The following is a 16164-nucleotide window of genomic DNA, read 5'->3' on the forward strand; positions in this document are numbered from 1 at the left end:
AAGTCCCTCCTCCCTATCTTTTATCTTAGCCTGCTGGACCAACTTTCCTCATTCCTGAAGAAGGGCTAATGCCCGAAACGTCGATTCTCCTGTTCCCTAGATGCTGCCTGGCCTGCTGCGCTTTTCCAGCAACACATTTCCACCTTTGATAGAAATGCTAACAGCTTGATACAGACTCAATACGAATTGCTAATCATCCTTCAGTAATCATCCTTCTCAGGAAGAGTGATTAGTGCCCACTACTGCAACAATGGACTTCCACACAGATATTGAAACTGACAAATGTCTGCATTGAAACTAACAAAACACCGCTCTGAAATTAACAGAGGCTGTGCTGGAACTATATCGAAACTATCAACGATTCTGCAATGATTAATATAAATAAATCATGCTAAAAAGGCAATAATCTCATCACTGACCTTTCGCATCACAAGATGTATAAAAGTATCTTGACATATGCTCTGGGTCGAGAGAAGAATTGCAGCTGACCACTATGCTGTCAGTGTCTTTCTCTCCCCGGAGCTCCGGTGTTTCCTTGTACAATAAACTGTTTCTGAACCCTAACTCTGACTCCGAGATTGATGATTTTCCCCATAACAATGTGTTGCAGGCTGCAAAGAACATGCCATAGCTTTTCAGTTCCTCTGAAGTACTGGACAACAAAGGGTACCCTGTTGGTTGCAGCTCGTGTCTGTCTCCTGAGGCGGTCATTACGATTTCTCGCTGTGGCACGTCAGAACTGGCAGGTGATGAGTCCCACACACTCATGCACCCTCTCACAGACTTATACCCCTTTACACTCACACACACATTCTCTCACAGACACTCACACCCACCCCCATACACACACATATAAATTTGTGGGATGAATTTGTAATTTCAGGATTACATTTGTGTTTGCTCAAAAAACTGCACGAATCCATGTAAGATTCTATAAATCCCTTTTTTAGATTAGAATCAGTCTGAACATTGGGGCACAGACAGCCTCACACATGGCACCATACATCTTCGATGCATTATCTGGGCCAACATGGCACCTATTGTTAAAGTTCACTTGAAAATGTAACTTCAAAAAAGTTCTGTGATTTACATATGAAAGAACTGAAACCAACATGGTCATTCTAAAAGATGAGAGACTTAACAAACAATCCAGGTCTTTTTCAATATATAATTTCAGTTACATCACACTGTAAGCTTTTGCTATAAATTCTATGTCTTATGATCTTATACTCCACAACCACCTGATGAAGGAGCGTCGCTCCGAAAGTTAGTGCTTCCAAATAAACCTGTTGGACTATAACCTGGTGTTGTGTGATTTTTAACCCTGTCTGTGTTGTGTCTCCCCAGTGGAGGGAGGGCCATACAGATTGAACTACAGACAAGAGGCTAACTTGCAGCTGTCGAAAAGTTAATATGAATAAACGGGCCAAGTGACTTGTGCAGAACAAGGGGAGGGGATGGTATTGAGGGGAAGCACTTGCCTTCAAACAGACTCCATTGGAACCACTGAACCTCTCTTACAGGACTCAGACGAAGCCGGCTCCGGCTCCAGCTCCAGCCCCTGCGCGTGCGCAGTGCGCCGGCTCGGACGGGGCGTGGAGCCGCGCGCGCGCACCAGGCCGGTTGCCAGGGAGACGCGGCGATGAGCGAGTTGCACGCGGCGGCAGCGGCCGGTAACACGGAGCTGGTGGAGGAGATTCTGCGCAGCGGCACGTGCGACCCCAACGGCAAGGACCCTCACTGGAGCCAGAGGACGGCGCTGCACTGGGCGGCGGTGCAAGGTCAGGGCACCCAGCCCCGGCGGGGGGAGGGGACGGGACGGGACGGCGCTGCCAGGGTCCGACCTCACCTCACCTCACACTGCACTTGTCACCTAGCTTCGGAGGATGGCTGTGAAAGTACTTCTGAATGGAAGAAATTGAACGATAATTTAATTTGATAATAGTAGGGGGAGTAGTAACAAGTGACTGTCTAAATGGGGTGGGAGTCATCCGCATTCCTGCATCTCCACCCACTTCCAGAATGTTCACTCGGTGCAGTTTAACCCTTTAATATTACATTAATGTCCAGAGAGATACTCCAATTTAATGTTTTAACATTGTACAAGGATCTCCTCTCTAATTTGTGAAGATCCAATATATTGAATTTGTAGTCATTTTCACATTAGGGATAATGACAGTGGATGCTGATAGTTCATTAGATCCCAAAATCATTAAAAAAAAGGCACGATGTGGAGGCGTTGGTGTTGGTGTCAGAAGTCACAAAATACCAGGTTATAGTCCAACAGGTTTATTTGAAATTTTCAGCTGAAGTGAAGAAAAGCACACAGGCAAAGAAATCAAATGAATGTACAAATGTTGTGAGTTGTGACACTACATGTAACCCCAACATACTGTTCTGTATTTGTAAAATCTTCCTTACCTGTCCTGTTTTGACATGATTACCTTGGTAACTTGTCATGATCTCTCTACTTTAATTAGTTTGTACAGTTTTTGGTTGTTTATTACTTTGATTAGATCCTCGGCATGCAACTCTTATACCTATCATATTATTCCAGCCATTTAGTTTGTTTCTAGCACCATTTTTTATTTTTTGTAATTACCTCTGTTTCAATTAATTGGATCATCGGTCATCACATCACTTGCTGTTCAGCTGGTGACACTTTACTCACACTGTCTGACATTTTTGATCACCTGGAAAGTCAGTTTGTTGACCCATCACTCGTACCATTTGTACAGTCCTTTGGTCAATCTGTCTATAAATTCTGTGCCTCCGTGTTTTTCTTCACTTTAACTAATGAAGGAGCAGCACTCCAAAAGCTTGTGATTTCAAATAAACCTGTTGGACTATAATCTGGTGACATAAAAAGTACGAGCAGGGGTAGGCCATTCAGTCTGTCAAGACTGTTCCACCATTTAATAAATTTTATGTTGGATCTAACTGTGGCCTTAATTGTCTTGAAAGTGCTTCCATTTTCCTGTCAGTCACCCCCACCCCATGATTTCCTGTAAGTTAAAGAAAATATATAAATACCATTATTGTGTTAGCAAAGTTAGCCACTCGGCTGATCCTCTAGACGCGTATTTTTCTATCTCTATATTTTTCTAATTTCAAGGTTGGAGGATGTGATGTCAAACTCAATCTTGAATATATTCAATGACCCAACATCCATTGCTCTCCAAGAGAATTCCTAAGATTAGTTATTGTCATTATCTTCAACTTTTATGGTTAAACTATTCTATATTTCCCCACAGGTTGAAACATCCTTTCTGCATTTATTCTTCAAGCCTCCTCAAAATCTTATGTTTCAAAAGTTCATTTTTCTAATCTTAGCCCAGGAATCCCCCTAGTGAACCTTCTCTCTGCAAGTATACTCCTCCTTACATTGAACACAATACTCTGTATATGGCTTCGCCAGTGCCCTGTAAAGTTGTAGCATGGCTTTCCTACATGAAGTCTTCACTCCTTTTGAATAAAGTCCAACATCCAGGCTATTGTTTAAGATAAAACTGAAACAAAATTAGTATGTGCTGTTAATGGTGTGGCTTTAATTTTTTTAGGGGTCAGATGTCTTGCTTGCAACTTCAACTAAAGTTACAAATTTGTTGTAGGCTAAGAGATGTGGTGCGATGGTAATGTTCTTACCTCTGGGTCAGGAAGCCCATTCAAGTCCTACCTGCTCCAGAGGGGTGTAATAACATCTCTGAACAGGTTGATCAGAAAATATGTAAATAACATTATTGTAGTAACAAAGTTAGCCACTAAGCTATCCTCTTGACACATATTTTTTGATCTCTGTATTTTTCTATTTTGGAGGTTGGATGTGATCTATCTTTTTCTAACCACCTTCCTTGTTTCTCCACTTCTGCTTTTGATTCATGTGTACTTGCCAAATTGTTTCTGTACCTGAAATGATTTTTTAGGGTCACACAAAAATCCAGCATTTTGGTCATTCTTACCAACTTATTAATTTAAAAGTATTTTGAATAAGTCCCATGGAGAGTTATCCCAGTTTGTGCAAAAAAGGGCAAACACTTAATAGAGATGGCCGTTTTAAATAAGGAAAAAAAATGCAGGAATCTATTGATATTCCAAAGAATGATTTTTGCCAGGAACCTGAAAGGATAGTCAAAACTTAAATTGCCCAGATCAATTCAATTAAATGGAGCTATTTTTTCAGTTGTAAAGTTTCAAACAGAGCTGTGCATGTGATTGAAGAATTTAACTAAGTTTTATGTAAATCATGTTTAACCTTTAATGTGACTACCTTATTTTGTTTCACTGACAGGAAAACCAGACATGGTTAAACTTCTTATCACAAATGGATCTCGATCTTGCTTAAGAACTGAGACTGGATGGACTGCGGCTCATTTTGCTGCAGAATCTGGAAAATTATCCGTCCTTCGAATGCTGCATTCTCTACACGCTCCTATTGACAAAGCAGATCTCTATGGGGACACCCCTAAAAGAATTGCAGATATATATGGGCAGAAAGACTGTGTTAAATTCCTTGAAGTGTAAGTGGTGGCACTTAAATATTGTCGATAGTTTGTTATTTCTGTAATAATGGTTATTACACCGTTCTTGAACTCAAATAGATAATGATGAAAGATTGGGAAACATTTTATAAAACATTTTGATTAACCTATATGAATCCAGTGATCAAATTTCCCAATCACGTTAATGACATAAGCTAAATTTAGTATGAATATGGACCTTGGAATTTATACTGGTAGTAACTGGGAGTGGAGCAAGACAGGTGGGGGTTGGGGTGGGGATGGCAAGGGTGGGATTTGACTTAAAAAAAAGTACAAGGAAGTCAAATTTTGAGGCCAAGATTTTTAAACAATACTTAAATGGTGAACATAATTAAACTTGAGAGTAACAATTTTTGAAATAAATTGTAAAATTAGAAAAACTGAGAGCATTTGTATTTCTGAAATGTGTTATAGCGCATAAACTAATTTCTGTTTATTTGCAGAGCTGAGCAAGAATGCTCCAATTACAGGAGAGTCGCTGAAACGACAGGTATTGTATTAGATGACACAGATGAAGAGTGGGAAATCCAGAAAGAAGAACAACTGGCTGAAATGAGAGCAGCTTCCCAGAATAAGTGTAACAAAGTATTTGGCATTCAACAAAAGCACAAAGGCTGCACTTGTACAGTGAGACCTAAGACAGCGACTCCTAAAGGAAAGTTATCAAATATTAATAGGGCTTGTAGAAAAAAAAAGGAAAGGTAAGATCTAGCTCCAGGTCAGGTACAATTAGTGACCAGTTCGGCAGCATTACCCAAGGTCATTTAAACCGATAGTTTCTTCTGGTGTGAATAAGAACAAGCAGCCAACTAAACTTGATCAATGTAGTTTTGCACACTGCAGAAAGGCACCTGTATTGTTATAGGAATATCATAATTGTGTGGTGTATATCTGCCTTTAGTTTGTTGCATTGCACAAAACTTTCTATAACTGTGGAATAAGAATGACATTGCATCAGTTCTTTTGAGGAAATTTACAGTGCATTAACACTGAAACATCAATACTTCATTGATTGCCACTTCAAAGATATTCCAAGTTCTCTACTTATTTACCTACTTTTACCACCTCTCAAAAAAATCTATCTTGCGTAGGTTTTCTAGATTTTTGTCAAATAATGCACTTCAGTAGATTTATTTACATCCAAGAATGTGGCCCAAAGTCACTTGATATTGATGTAACTGAAATTTCAAGCTTCATGTTTGAAAACAATTTCCTCTTGAAACCTGCACAACACTTGATAAAAATTCCACAGAGTTAGTGCATCCGTCATCTTTTGGATCCCTATTCAGATGTATCTATGCATCCATATCCTCGTGTGTTAACATTGTTGGGTTTGCCAGTGCCCTCCTAAGAGATTGCTTGTGTTTAGGCTCTCTGCTTGGGTTGTGGTACCAATTATTGCCTTGGTGTGTGAATACATCAGTGAAATTTAAACCCCTGCTCTTGCCAAAATTCCAACCAGTGACCAGTATCCTGTCCTCTGATTGACCAGTAACTCTCAGTGGGCAAGACATTTACCATCAAGCACCTCAATTGTGGTGGGCGGAAAGGTGGCCACTTAACTGTCTAAAAGACAATTGATTTTGTTGGATTTCCATCATGGAACTGAGAGGGGATTCCCACTGTTTTTTTTCTCCCACTGGTAGGTGAGATCCCCATCAATCTCTCAAAATACAACCTTGCTAACACTGACTCAGATTATCTACAATTCACAAGTTCATATCCCTTTTATGCAAGTTGTGGTGATTCTTGTCAGAAACGATGCAAGCTGTTGCTGCATAGCATAATATTTTAATTAACATCCCAAAGGTACTGATTTCTGTACTTAGATCGACAACTTAGTAGTGTGAAACATCACATATGCTTTTCAATGTCAGTTGGTACTCCAGTACTCTATATTGTTATGCAATCATATCCCTTATACAATGTAACTCAAATTTATTTGTTTTAGAGTCATTACTGACTGTTCAACTATTCTGTTGGTTTTTAAAACTCTTTATGGTTGGAAGATTAATAATGAAAAATGTTTGAATTACTGATGAAATTTTTGATTATTTTTACAAACTCAATTTAAATTTTATAGTTACAACTGAAAATGCCTCTTCCTGTGTTCTGATAGTGTTGTCTGTGATCAGTGGTTATTTGATGGTTCTTTTCCTCTGAGAAGGTTAATATATTTCAGAAATTGTATATTTAACATGTAGACATTTGGTTTTATAAATCATTTGATTATGTACTATTTACTTTCCAGTTTTAGAAACGGGAAGATTTTTGTTGTAATTTTATTCTAATTAGTTGATTCACAAAACAATGAAATAAATGTCCCATTGACTTACTTTCCAAATCTTTATGTTTTGCATTTTCTGTTAAATTATTTTGTTTACACTTTGTTTCTCTTCTTGTAACTTGGTTTTAGTTTTACGCAGCCCTACCATTTGGTGAACTCATTAAAACAGATGCAGAAAAGTTACTGGTGATCTTACTATATCCATGAACAATAGATTATATTAAAGCCAGTTTATTTTCACATGGCGATACAAAATTTTGACATAGTATATTGTGATTTTAAGCTTATGATCAGTTTTGAAGTTTGTCTGCAGAGGTAGCTAGAGGAGTTGATTAGTTGAAAGATTATCCTCCAAAATATCAGCTCAAACTTTCTAGTCTGCAGATTCTTGGAGACTGGTTATGGGACCAGAGATACAAGTCAGTGCCCTATGGAAGTACTGATGTGGTGACCTGTGTGCAAATTGCTCAGGAAGTTAGAACATGTTGGGAAAGTCCCTTGCACTCTCTGACCCTCCACAAAATTCTCTGAGCCCAAGTCAGGGATTTGGGACAGGCCTGTTGAGACTTTTCTGGATAGTTTCTCAGGAAATTCTATTTTTAAAAAACCAATAACTCCTGGTAACTCCAAAACTGGTAACCCTAAATTCACACTGATCTCCCACTTATCATTCTGATGTTCTGACTGCCATCAGGCTACAGGCTTCAACCACAAAACTGTTCCACTGAAAACACCAGTCACTTTTCAAACCAATTCCCTAACCAATACCACACGCCCCAATTATTCCCTCCCACAACCGACTAACCCTGACTACCTGAAATAGCATCCTGGCCTGACTTCCCCTGACCTCTGTTGCTCCATCCACCTGCCTGTGAACCCACCTATTATGTCACACTTAGTTTACTTATTTGTGATTAGAGCCATTAAATTTGTTGTGCCTGCTATGTAAAGGTATTAATTATAAACACTAACAACCATTTCTAAACATAATTGTAATTAAACTATGAGATTAGAAAGTATCTTTATTTATTTACTCTTACTGGATAGGTAGGTCATCTTGACCCTATATGGTAAACATTCTTCATTGATAGATACAGAGAAAGAACTCTCCTTTGTACAGTACCCGATCATAGTTGTCAGGCCATTCAAAAGCATTTAAACTTTTGAGTTGGTTTGCAGTCACTGTTTTTGGTGAATATGCTACCAGTTTTGTCTTGATTATTCTAAGCATGGTAAGGTGGTTAGATTTGCTGACAAAGTAGTTATCAAGAGCCAATAAACCATGAAATAACAAATCAGTTAATCTACATTTAGTGGTATGGGTTTACATTTGCTTCCTACACATGCAGCCTGAAATGTAAATGTGTGGTGGTGAAAATAAATCAGTCTGTTCAGGTGTACCATTACTTGTTAGACAGCACACACATTTATTGCCCCAGTGTAAAGTTGAATCAATCAATCCAAAACTAACAGAGTTTCCTACTCTTATATCAGACCAACTATTTGTGCAATGTCAGAGTTTAAGGCACTATGTAATGAATACATCACTTGAGGCCAATCTTAAATTAGTCAAGATTGTTACAGATATAATGATTTTGCAAATGTTTAACCTACACTTTAAATAAAAATCTAACTGGGATACTACGACCTCGGAGTAGAGTAGGTTATTCAGCCCATGGAGTTGGCTGTGCCATTTAAGAGATCATGGCTGATCCATTCATTCTCAAGTCCACTTCCCTGCAATTCCCTAGAACTCTTGAATCGCTTACTAATTAAAAATCGCTCTCTCTGCCTTTAATGTACGAAATAACCCAGCCTTAACAGCTCTCTGCCACGAAGAATTGCACTAATTCACTACCTCTGAAAGAAAAGAAAATCCTCATTTGTTTTATTTATTCTGAGAATTAAGCACTCTGGTCCTAGAATCCATATCTAACCTGTGCCTTAACAAATCTGTATGTTTCAATAAAGTTGCCTATCATTCTCAACCTCTCCTCGTAGGATAGTTCCTCTGTACCTGGTGTCTGCCAAGTGAATCCTCTTTGGAGTGTCTCCAATGCCAGTATATCTTTCATTCGCTAAGGGCCCAAAACTGCTCACATCATTCCAGCTGTGGTCTGACTAGTGCTTTGCAAAGTTTTAGCAAAACCTCCCTGCTCTTATTACCCTTTGAAATAAAGGCCAGCATTCAATTCATCTTCCCTATTATCTGCTGAACCTGGATGCTAGAGTTTTGAGATTTGTGGACAAGGACTCCCAAATCTCTGTTCTGCAGCCTTTCTCCACTTGAATTATATTCAGCTCCTTTACTCTTGCTGAATTGCATATCACTCTTTCCCTTTTTGTCTTCACTGCTTTGTTATCTGCAAATCTAGAATAGCATTACTTTCATATCCAGGCCATGCATATATATTTGAAATAGAATGGGCTCAAGCATTGGCCTTTTGGGACTTCACTCAATAGCTTCCCCAGTCACATCTGTTTTCCCTATTTTCCTATTTTCTTTCTTCCTCCAACCAGTTAGACCATGGCTGATTGTATACCCCAGTGCCAATTTACCACATCAACTCCATTGAATCATACAAAAGTTACAACACAGAAAGAAGCCATTCAGCCCTTCTGCACCAATTGAACAAACTAGCTGCCCATTCTAATCTCACTTGGTCTAAAATCTTTCAGCTTGTGGCACTTTAGATGTAGATCCACGTTCCTTTCAAATGTGTTGACGGCTTCTATCTTAATTACAAGCCAAGCAGTAAATTTCAGACATGTTTGATTTTTCTTGTGTCCACCCTAATCTTTCTACCATTCATAAAACATCATCTATGGCTTAACTAATGTTTTAGTTGCCTATCATAATTATGTAGTTACATAATTATATCCCTATTATTGTATTCAATATCGTTCCCAATGAAGGAAAGCATCTATCTGCCTCCTTTCTGACATTATCTATCTGTCCTGTCACTTTCATCGACCTGTGGACATGCACTCCAAGATTAAAACAAAACAAAAAACTGCAGAAACTGGAAATCAGAAATTGCTGGAAGAACTCAGCAGCTCAGGCAGCATCTTTGCACCAAAAACAGCTGAAGAGTTGTTCTGAGCAGAACAGTTACAAAGAAGGGTCACCAGACCTGAAATGTTCACTCTGGTGTCTCTCCACAGATACTGTCTGACTGCTGAGTTTTTCCAGCAATTTCTTATTTTGTCTCATTTCCTTTTCTTGTTCTAATGCCACCCATGTTTATTGTGTATTCTTCTGCTTTGTTTGTCCTCCCCAAATGCATAGCTTACTACTTCTCTGAAATGAATTTCCTTTAGTTTCCAACCAACCATTGATATCTCCTTATAGTCAACAGCCATTTTTTTTCAACTATCCAGCCAATTTTTGTGTTTCTGCAGATTTCCCAATCATTTGAGTCTAAATCATTTATATATAAACAGCAAATCTAAGTTAGACTGGAAACAATTTACCATTTGCAAGAAACATGCCCTTTGTTTCCTGTTACTGAACCAATTTTTGATTCAACTTACCTGTGAAAATGACTCATTTGTCCAAAGGCAAATTCTTGTTCTCAGGTGCTGAGAAGCTGATTAGCATTTTTGTATCTCATTAATTACACAACTGACCCTATTAACTTCAGCTTCTTAATTAATTTTTCCCAGTTGATAAATTTGAGACTGCTGAAACTCAACATGAGAACTAAACACTACATGTTGAATTCGATCCTCAGAGTCGCGTCCAGGCCACAGTCAGTCAGGGTGGATGGCACATAATCCAGGACTTTACTGGGGTCGGCCCATGGGGTCATTGAGGCTGGAAGCAGCTCAAAACTGGGACTTATCACAAAATGAGGCTGAGTTTGAGGGCGGCACGGTGGCACAGTGGTTAGCACTGCTGCCTCACAGCACCAGAGACCTGGGTTCAATTCCCACCTCAGGCAACTGTCTGTGTGGAGTTTGCACATTCTCCCCGTGTCTGCGTGGGTTTCCTCCGGGTGCACCGGTTTCCTCCCACAGCCCAAAGATGTGCAGGTTAGGTGAATTGGCCATGCTAAATTGCCTGTCGTGTTAGGTGAAGGGGTAAATGTAGGGGAATGGGTCTGGGTGGGTTGCGCGTCGGTGTGGACTTGTTGGGCCGAAGGGCCTGTAAGTAATCTAAGGGTCAAATGTTTGGCATTGAAAACGGGGACAAGAGGAATAGGGGGATATTGTGGGTCACAAGCAAAGTGTGCAAGTCACTCATGCAAGTGCAAATTTGGAACCTTACCACATTGATCTGAAACTGGAAGGAAATGCTTGCAAAAATGGGAGCTGTAAATACTGTTTCTTTTCAGAGAGGTTGGAATGTAGCACTGGAGTATTTAAGGGCCCACATAACTCATATTTTTGTTTAAATCAACATGCTCAGAGATGTTAGAACACATTTCTGGAACAGATGGGATTTGAACACAGGTCTTTGGCTCAGAAATAGGGACACTATCATTGCACCTAAAGAACTGTTCACTTATCATTATTCAAGTGAATAAAACTGCTTGCGAAATGCCTTCAATTCACTGTTAATCTGTAAATCAATATTGTTCCACTAATCCAATTAAGACATGCATTTATAATGATTCATTAGGATTATATTGTCCCCAATGATTGCCACCTTGTGATCTGTTAATGATACTCAGAGCTCAAGTGACCAAGTTACATAAACTAAGGATTTGTGTCTTGCATTATAACTGCCATATCCTGACAACCCACAGTAGCCAGTTATGATTCTATTGTTCAGATGGAAAAGAGAGTGGAGAATTTACAAGGTAAGGGACTCCTAAATGGGCCAGGCCTGCTGAGAGTCTCCTGTCTAGATGCATGTTCACCTCCCTCAACATGAACTAATGCATGAATTGAAATAAACAGGCAGGGAAGAGATAGAGGAACCACACACATTTGGACCATTCTGAGAAGATATTTTTGGGGTGCTTGTTAGCCTTTCCTCCACATTGTGGGTGCCTCCTGGCACCATCCTGTCTACCTGAGAAAGGTGCAGTGAGGCTGAGATCCCCCACCTTGTCTGCATTTCATTTTGTCATTGATGCTGAACAAATGTGCCTAGAGACCAAAAAAGAGAAAATGTTTGAAAATCTCAGCAAGTCTGGCAGCATCTGTAAGGAGAGAAAAGAGTTGATGTTTCGAGTCTAACTGACCCTTTGTAAAGCTCCTGTGCCTAGAGAAATGGAATGGAGATCAGAGTGCGTATCCAACAGCCACTGAGCATTCTGTTGGATCTAGGTCTCTGAACCAGCTGCCGCCCTTTTCTTGTTCAAGTATTTCACATAACGTTGTGAGAATGGGGAGAGGCCCCTCAATCTTTCACTCCATAATACTGAAGGTGTCCAATTTAATCTGCCTGATGTTCTCCTGTAGGTTGACCATATCACATGGCTAGGTGCAGCAGCAAGACTTATACCTGAGGCTGAGTTGGTGCCTGGTCTCTAAGAGTCCTCTGAGGGGCTTCTGATAATGTGGGGTTCTACCTGAGATCTTCTGTGTGCTGCTCATGCCTGTGTTTGTGAAGGTGAAGAAAGGCTATAAAGTGGTAGTGCTCAATTAAGAAGAACAGAGTACTAAATAGCTCATTGGGTCAGTGGCCTATAGCTGTTTCATCAGCATCACAAAACCAGCTATAGTCTTTTGTGGACAGCTTGACCATTTATTCCTGATGTCTACTGCATCTTCCCACTGGTCTTGGCCTTCTTGGCCCAATTGTGGGCCAGTGTTTCCAGAAATGAGTTAAAGAGATGGCTTGCATAAAATAGAAATGGATGCAGGAACAGTTTTTGAGAATGCATGAGCAGGCGATGTCGTGGGCATCCCTAATGAGTGAACAGGAAGTGCAAGTTTATTATCTTGAAAGGATCACATGGTACTCAGCCCATGAGCATACGTTATGTATATAATGTTGAGGCTTGTAGTCCACTTCCCTTGGTGAAATACATTTGCAGTGATCAAATTAGAGGGAGTTGTAAACCAATGAGTTAGAGGTAACAAAGAACTAAATGAAAGAAGATGATACTATTTATTGTTATGAAGATGTGTGTGTACTGTACCTTTAATACAGTTAAAAGCTAGCAGTGACAGCACCAAGTGTTCTCAATAAGATACAATGTAACATGTGCTCCAGTTACTGGGGTAGCTGGTTGCCTGGAAAAAAGAAGCAAATTCGAATTTGGCCAATCAGTTTAAATTATACCTCAAAAATACCAAATTCCAATCAAGTTTAAATTGAGTATATTGACAATCTTAAAAGCCAACGACACAATCTGATGCTTTGGGGGTATAAGACTGGGGAAAATTGAACAGTTGGGAGGAGAACTGCCAAGCCAACAACATCTGCACACTGCCCAGAAAAATAGCTGTCTTAAAGGTACCTTTATCGATCAGTGATCTGTGAAGCAGAATCCCCAAGAAGAAAAGACAGGAATACAGAGAAAATTGAAAGTTTTGTGATAAGAAGTTTTGTTTTGTAAATCTTAATCGGGGGTTTTATTGGGCTAATATTGTAGAAGGGGAAGTGAAAGATAGGTTAAATGAAGGAGTTGTAAATAGTTGTTAGTTAATACTGTTATACTTTAAGAAATAAAGTTGTTAATTTTTACTTTAAATAGTTTTTGGCCTCTCGAATTTTCACAAATTACTGCATGGGATAAATCCTTTCTGTGTTGCTGGTTTAAATTAAGCAGGAGAGTTTAACCTGTGTCGTAACATTATTTTTGTGAAGTGTAAAAGATCACTTACAGGACAACCAACAGAGCACAGTTTTATAGAGGTCAGAGCAGTGAAGCATGCTACAATCTCTGTCTAGGCAGAATTGGTCTGGTATGCTGGCCTCCTTATGCATTTTACCACAAAGTGGACTGAACGTTTGTTAACTCTATCCACCAGGACACCCAGGACAGTATTCAAATACCTTTGGACCAGTTTGGCCTTTTTTGGAGCCATCGCACCACAGTCTGAGGGGTCAGCCTGAGTTGTGAACATAAAATTGCAAGGCCACCATCTTCTGGCCCAAAGGCAAGAATGGTGCCAAACAAACAAAAAACCTTCCAATGTTACCTTCTCTGAATTACTTGCTGGATAATTGTCAAAACATACATCTGCACTCTTGTTGAAGAAAGAGGAAAAGTTGTTATAAGGATTTCTCACTTTTTCAGGTAACTTATTCATTAGCCATTTGTATTATTTTCATAATCTACAAAAAAAAGTTATGTAACCTATAGACTATGATCTTTTGAAAGAACACAGTTAAACTCCGAATGACTATGTTACTATTATAAGAAGATCATTGGATGTCTGTTGCCCTCTTAATATACTGCAAGTAATGCAGATTTACATCACGAGAAATTTAGTTGCATGGTACAAGAATGCTGTAAAGATAAATTTGCTGTTCAAAGTCCATGAAATTGAGAAACTGAATTTAGTGTGCCTGTACAACACGGCACTGTTAAGATATTTGGATCTTTTACTTCAATCATGAACTTCTCTGGGCTGTTTTCCCTTTGCTTAACATTATTGATCACCCACTGTAATACTTTAGCGGTAAGATACAGTTCTTGTAGGTTAAAAAGTTATTTGTTGTTGTTTCATTATTTCAACAAATATCAATCTTCTTTTTCCAGATCAGAGATACTCCTTTTGAGAATGGTATATATTGAGATATTTTGCCTTTTATTTTCCTGCTCAATATTTTAAGAATTTTCACTGCTTCTTAGATTGCGAAAGTCAACTTGTTAAAATCTTGTCTTTCCTTCACCAGTTTATGATGTAGATCCTGGGGATTTTCGAGATGACATTCCAAAAATAAATTTAGGTAGGTGTAAAATTTAAACAGAAAGCTTGTTCTTTATCACCTTTTAGTCTATATTCTTTCAAATCTAGTAAGAATATAACCTAAAATTCTTCATCTTAATTCAATTTATATGTTTTTATTTGTGTGATGTTTTTGATCAGCGGGCAGAGCATTTGGTGTACTTTTCTAATTACCTTGTTCTTAGAATCCCCAAGGTTTCTGTTTCAAGGCGACATTGTACAGAGTGTAAGTGTGAGACACATTACATTGATTTCTAAGGTATCAATTTATAACAGTATACTTCCAATTCTGAATATGTTATTGATTTACTCACTCTGTTACAGCTGGAACGGAATGCTCTTAAAGATCCAACATCGAGATGGAAATTCCCTATTCCGTACATTCTGGCTGACAACCTTGGTAACTTTTTCTATGTAAACTTGTCGATAATGAGAAGGCATTGAAGTACTATTAATTTACATCATAGTCTGAGTATCTATTGTAAGAAGAGTAACATTGCTACCTTAATATTATTTTACTTGAGATTTAATACTTGCGAGTATCCAATTATTCTTACCGACACATCAACTTAGAACATAGACCATAGAACATAGAACAGTACAGCACAGAACAGGCACTTCAGCCCACGATGTTGTGCCGACCACTGATCCTCATGTATGCACCCTCACATTTCTGTGACCATATGCATGTCCAGTAGTCTCTTAAATGTCCCCAATGACCTTGCTTCCACCACTGCTGCTGGCAACACATTCCATGCTCTTACAACTCTCTGTGTAAAGAACCCGCCTCTGACATCCCCTCTATACTTTCTTCCAACCAGCTTAAAACTATGACCCCTCCTGTGAGTCATTTCTGCCCTGGGAAATAGTCTCTGACTATCAACTCTATCTATACCTCTCATTATCTTGTATACCTCAATTAGGTCCCCTCTCCTCCTCCTTTTCTCCAATGAAAAAAGTCCGAGCTCAGTAAACCTCTCTTCATAAGATAAGCCCTCCAGTCCAGGCAGCATCCTGGTAAACCTCCTCTGAACCCTCTCCAAAGCATCCACATCTTTCCTATAATAGGGCAACCAGAACTGGACACAGTATTCCAAGTGCGGTCTAACCAAAGTTTTATAGAGCTGCAACAAGATCTCACGACTCTTAAACTCAATACCACTGTTAATGAAAGCCAAAACACCATATGATTTCTTAACAACCCTGTCCACTTGGGTAGCCATTTTAAGGGATCTATGTACCTGCACACCAAGATCCCTCTGCTCCTCCACACTGCCAAGAATCCTATCCTTAATCCTGGATTCAGCTTTCAAATTCGACCTTCCAAAATGCATCACCTTGCATTTATCCAGGTTGAACTCCATCTGCAATCTCTCAGCCCATCTCTGCATCCTGTCAATGTCCCACTGCAGCCTACAACAGCCCTCTATACTGTCAACGACACCTCCAACCTTTGTGTCATCTGCAAACATGCTGACCCATCCT

At 39.3% G+C, this 16164-nt stretch overlaps 3 protein-coding genes across 3 annotated transcripts in view; 2 read left to right on the top strand and 1 right to left on the bottom strand.

Moving 5' to 3' along the window:
* pla2g7 (phospholipase A2, group VII (platelet-activating factor acetylhydrolase, plasma)) overlaps positions 1-1565 on the bottom strand; it is a 75609-nt gene extending 74044 nt beyond the window's left edge. Inside the window, exon 1 of the mRNA XM_043677147.1 lies at positions 1482-1565. The gene's annotated coding sequence lies outside the window, so the exon portion shown is untranslated. The remainder of the gene's footprint in view (positions 1-1481) is intronic.
* A 75-nt stretch (positions 1566-1640) lies between these two features.
* LOC122540893 (ankyrin repeat domain-containing protein 66) lies at positions 1641-6874 on the top strand. Its single transcript, XM_043677162.1, has 3 exons — positions 1641-1781; positions 4289-4517; positions 4982-6874. Exons 1-3 carry the CDS (start codon positions 1643-1645, stop codon positions 5241-5243), a joined length of 630 nt encoding a protein of 209 aa, XP_043533097.1. The 5' UTR covers positions 1641-1642; the 3' UTR covers positions 5244-6874.
* A 7341-nt stretch (positions 6875-14215) lies between these two features.
* Positions 14216-16164, top strand: part of LOC122540897 (meprin A subunit alpha-like) — a 42528-nt gene continuing 40579 nt past the window's right edge. Inside the window, exons 1-5 of the mRNA XM_043677176.1 lie at positions 14216-14409; positions 14490-14514; positions 14627-14680; positions 14865-14905; positions 15004-15079. Coding sequence (XP_043533111.1) covers positions 14344-14409; positions 14490-14514; positions 14627-14680; positions 14865-14905; positions 15004-15079 — 262 coding nt within the window. The 5' untranslated portion in view covers positions 14216-14343. The remainder of the gene's footprint in view (positions 14410-14489; positions 14515-14626; positions 14681-14864; positions 14906-15003; positions 15080-16164) is intronic.

The sequence above is a fragment of the Chiloscyllium plagiosum genome, chromosome 3 (genome assembly GCF_004010195.1).
Source record: "Chiloscyllium plagiosum isolate BGI_BamShark_2017 chromosome 3, ASM401019v2, whole genome shotgun sequence".
Classification (NCBI taxonomy): Eukaryota; Metazoa; Chordata; class Chondrichthyes; order Orectolobiformes; family Hemiscylliidae; genus Chiloscyllium; species Chiloscyllium plagiosum.

What these genes read in the sequence shown, in the direction of transcription:
- LOC122540893 (XM_043677162.1), top strand. Translation starts at nt 1,643, where the DNA reads ATGAGCGAGTTGCACGCGGCGGCAGCGGCCGGTAACACGGAGCTGGTG. An exon ending in GCACTGGGCGGCGGTGCAAG is followed by an intron (nt 1,782 to 4,288) that starts GTCAGGGCACCC and finishes TTTCACTGACAG; the next exon opens with GAAAACCAGACATGGTTAAA. An exon ending in TGTGTTAAATTCCTTGAAGT is followed by an intron (nt 4,518 to 4,981) that starts GTAAGTGGTGGC and finishes GTTTATTTGCAG; the next exon opens with AGCTGAGCAAGAATGCTCCA.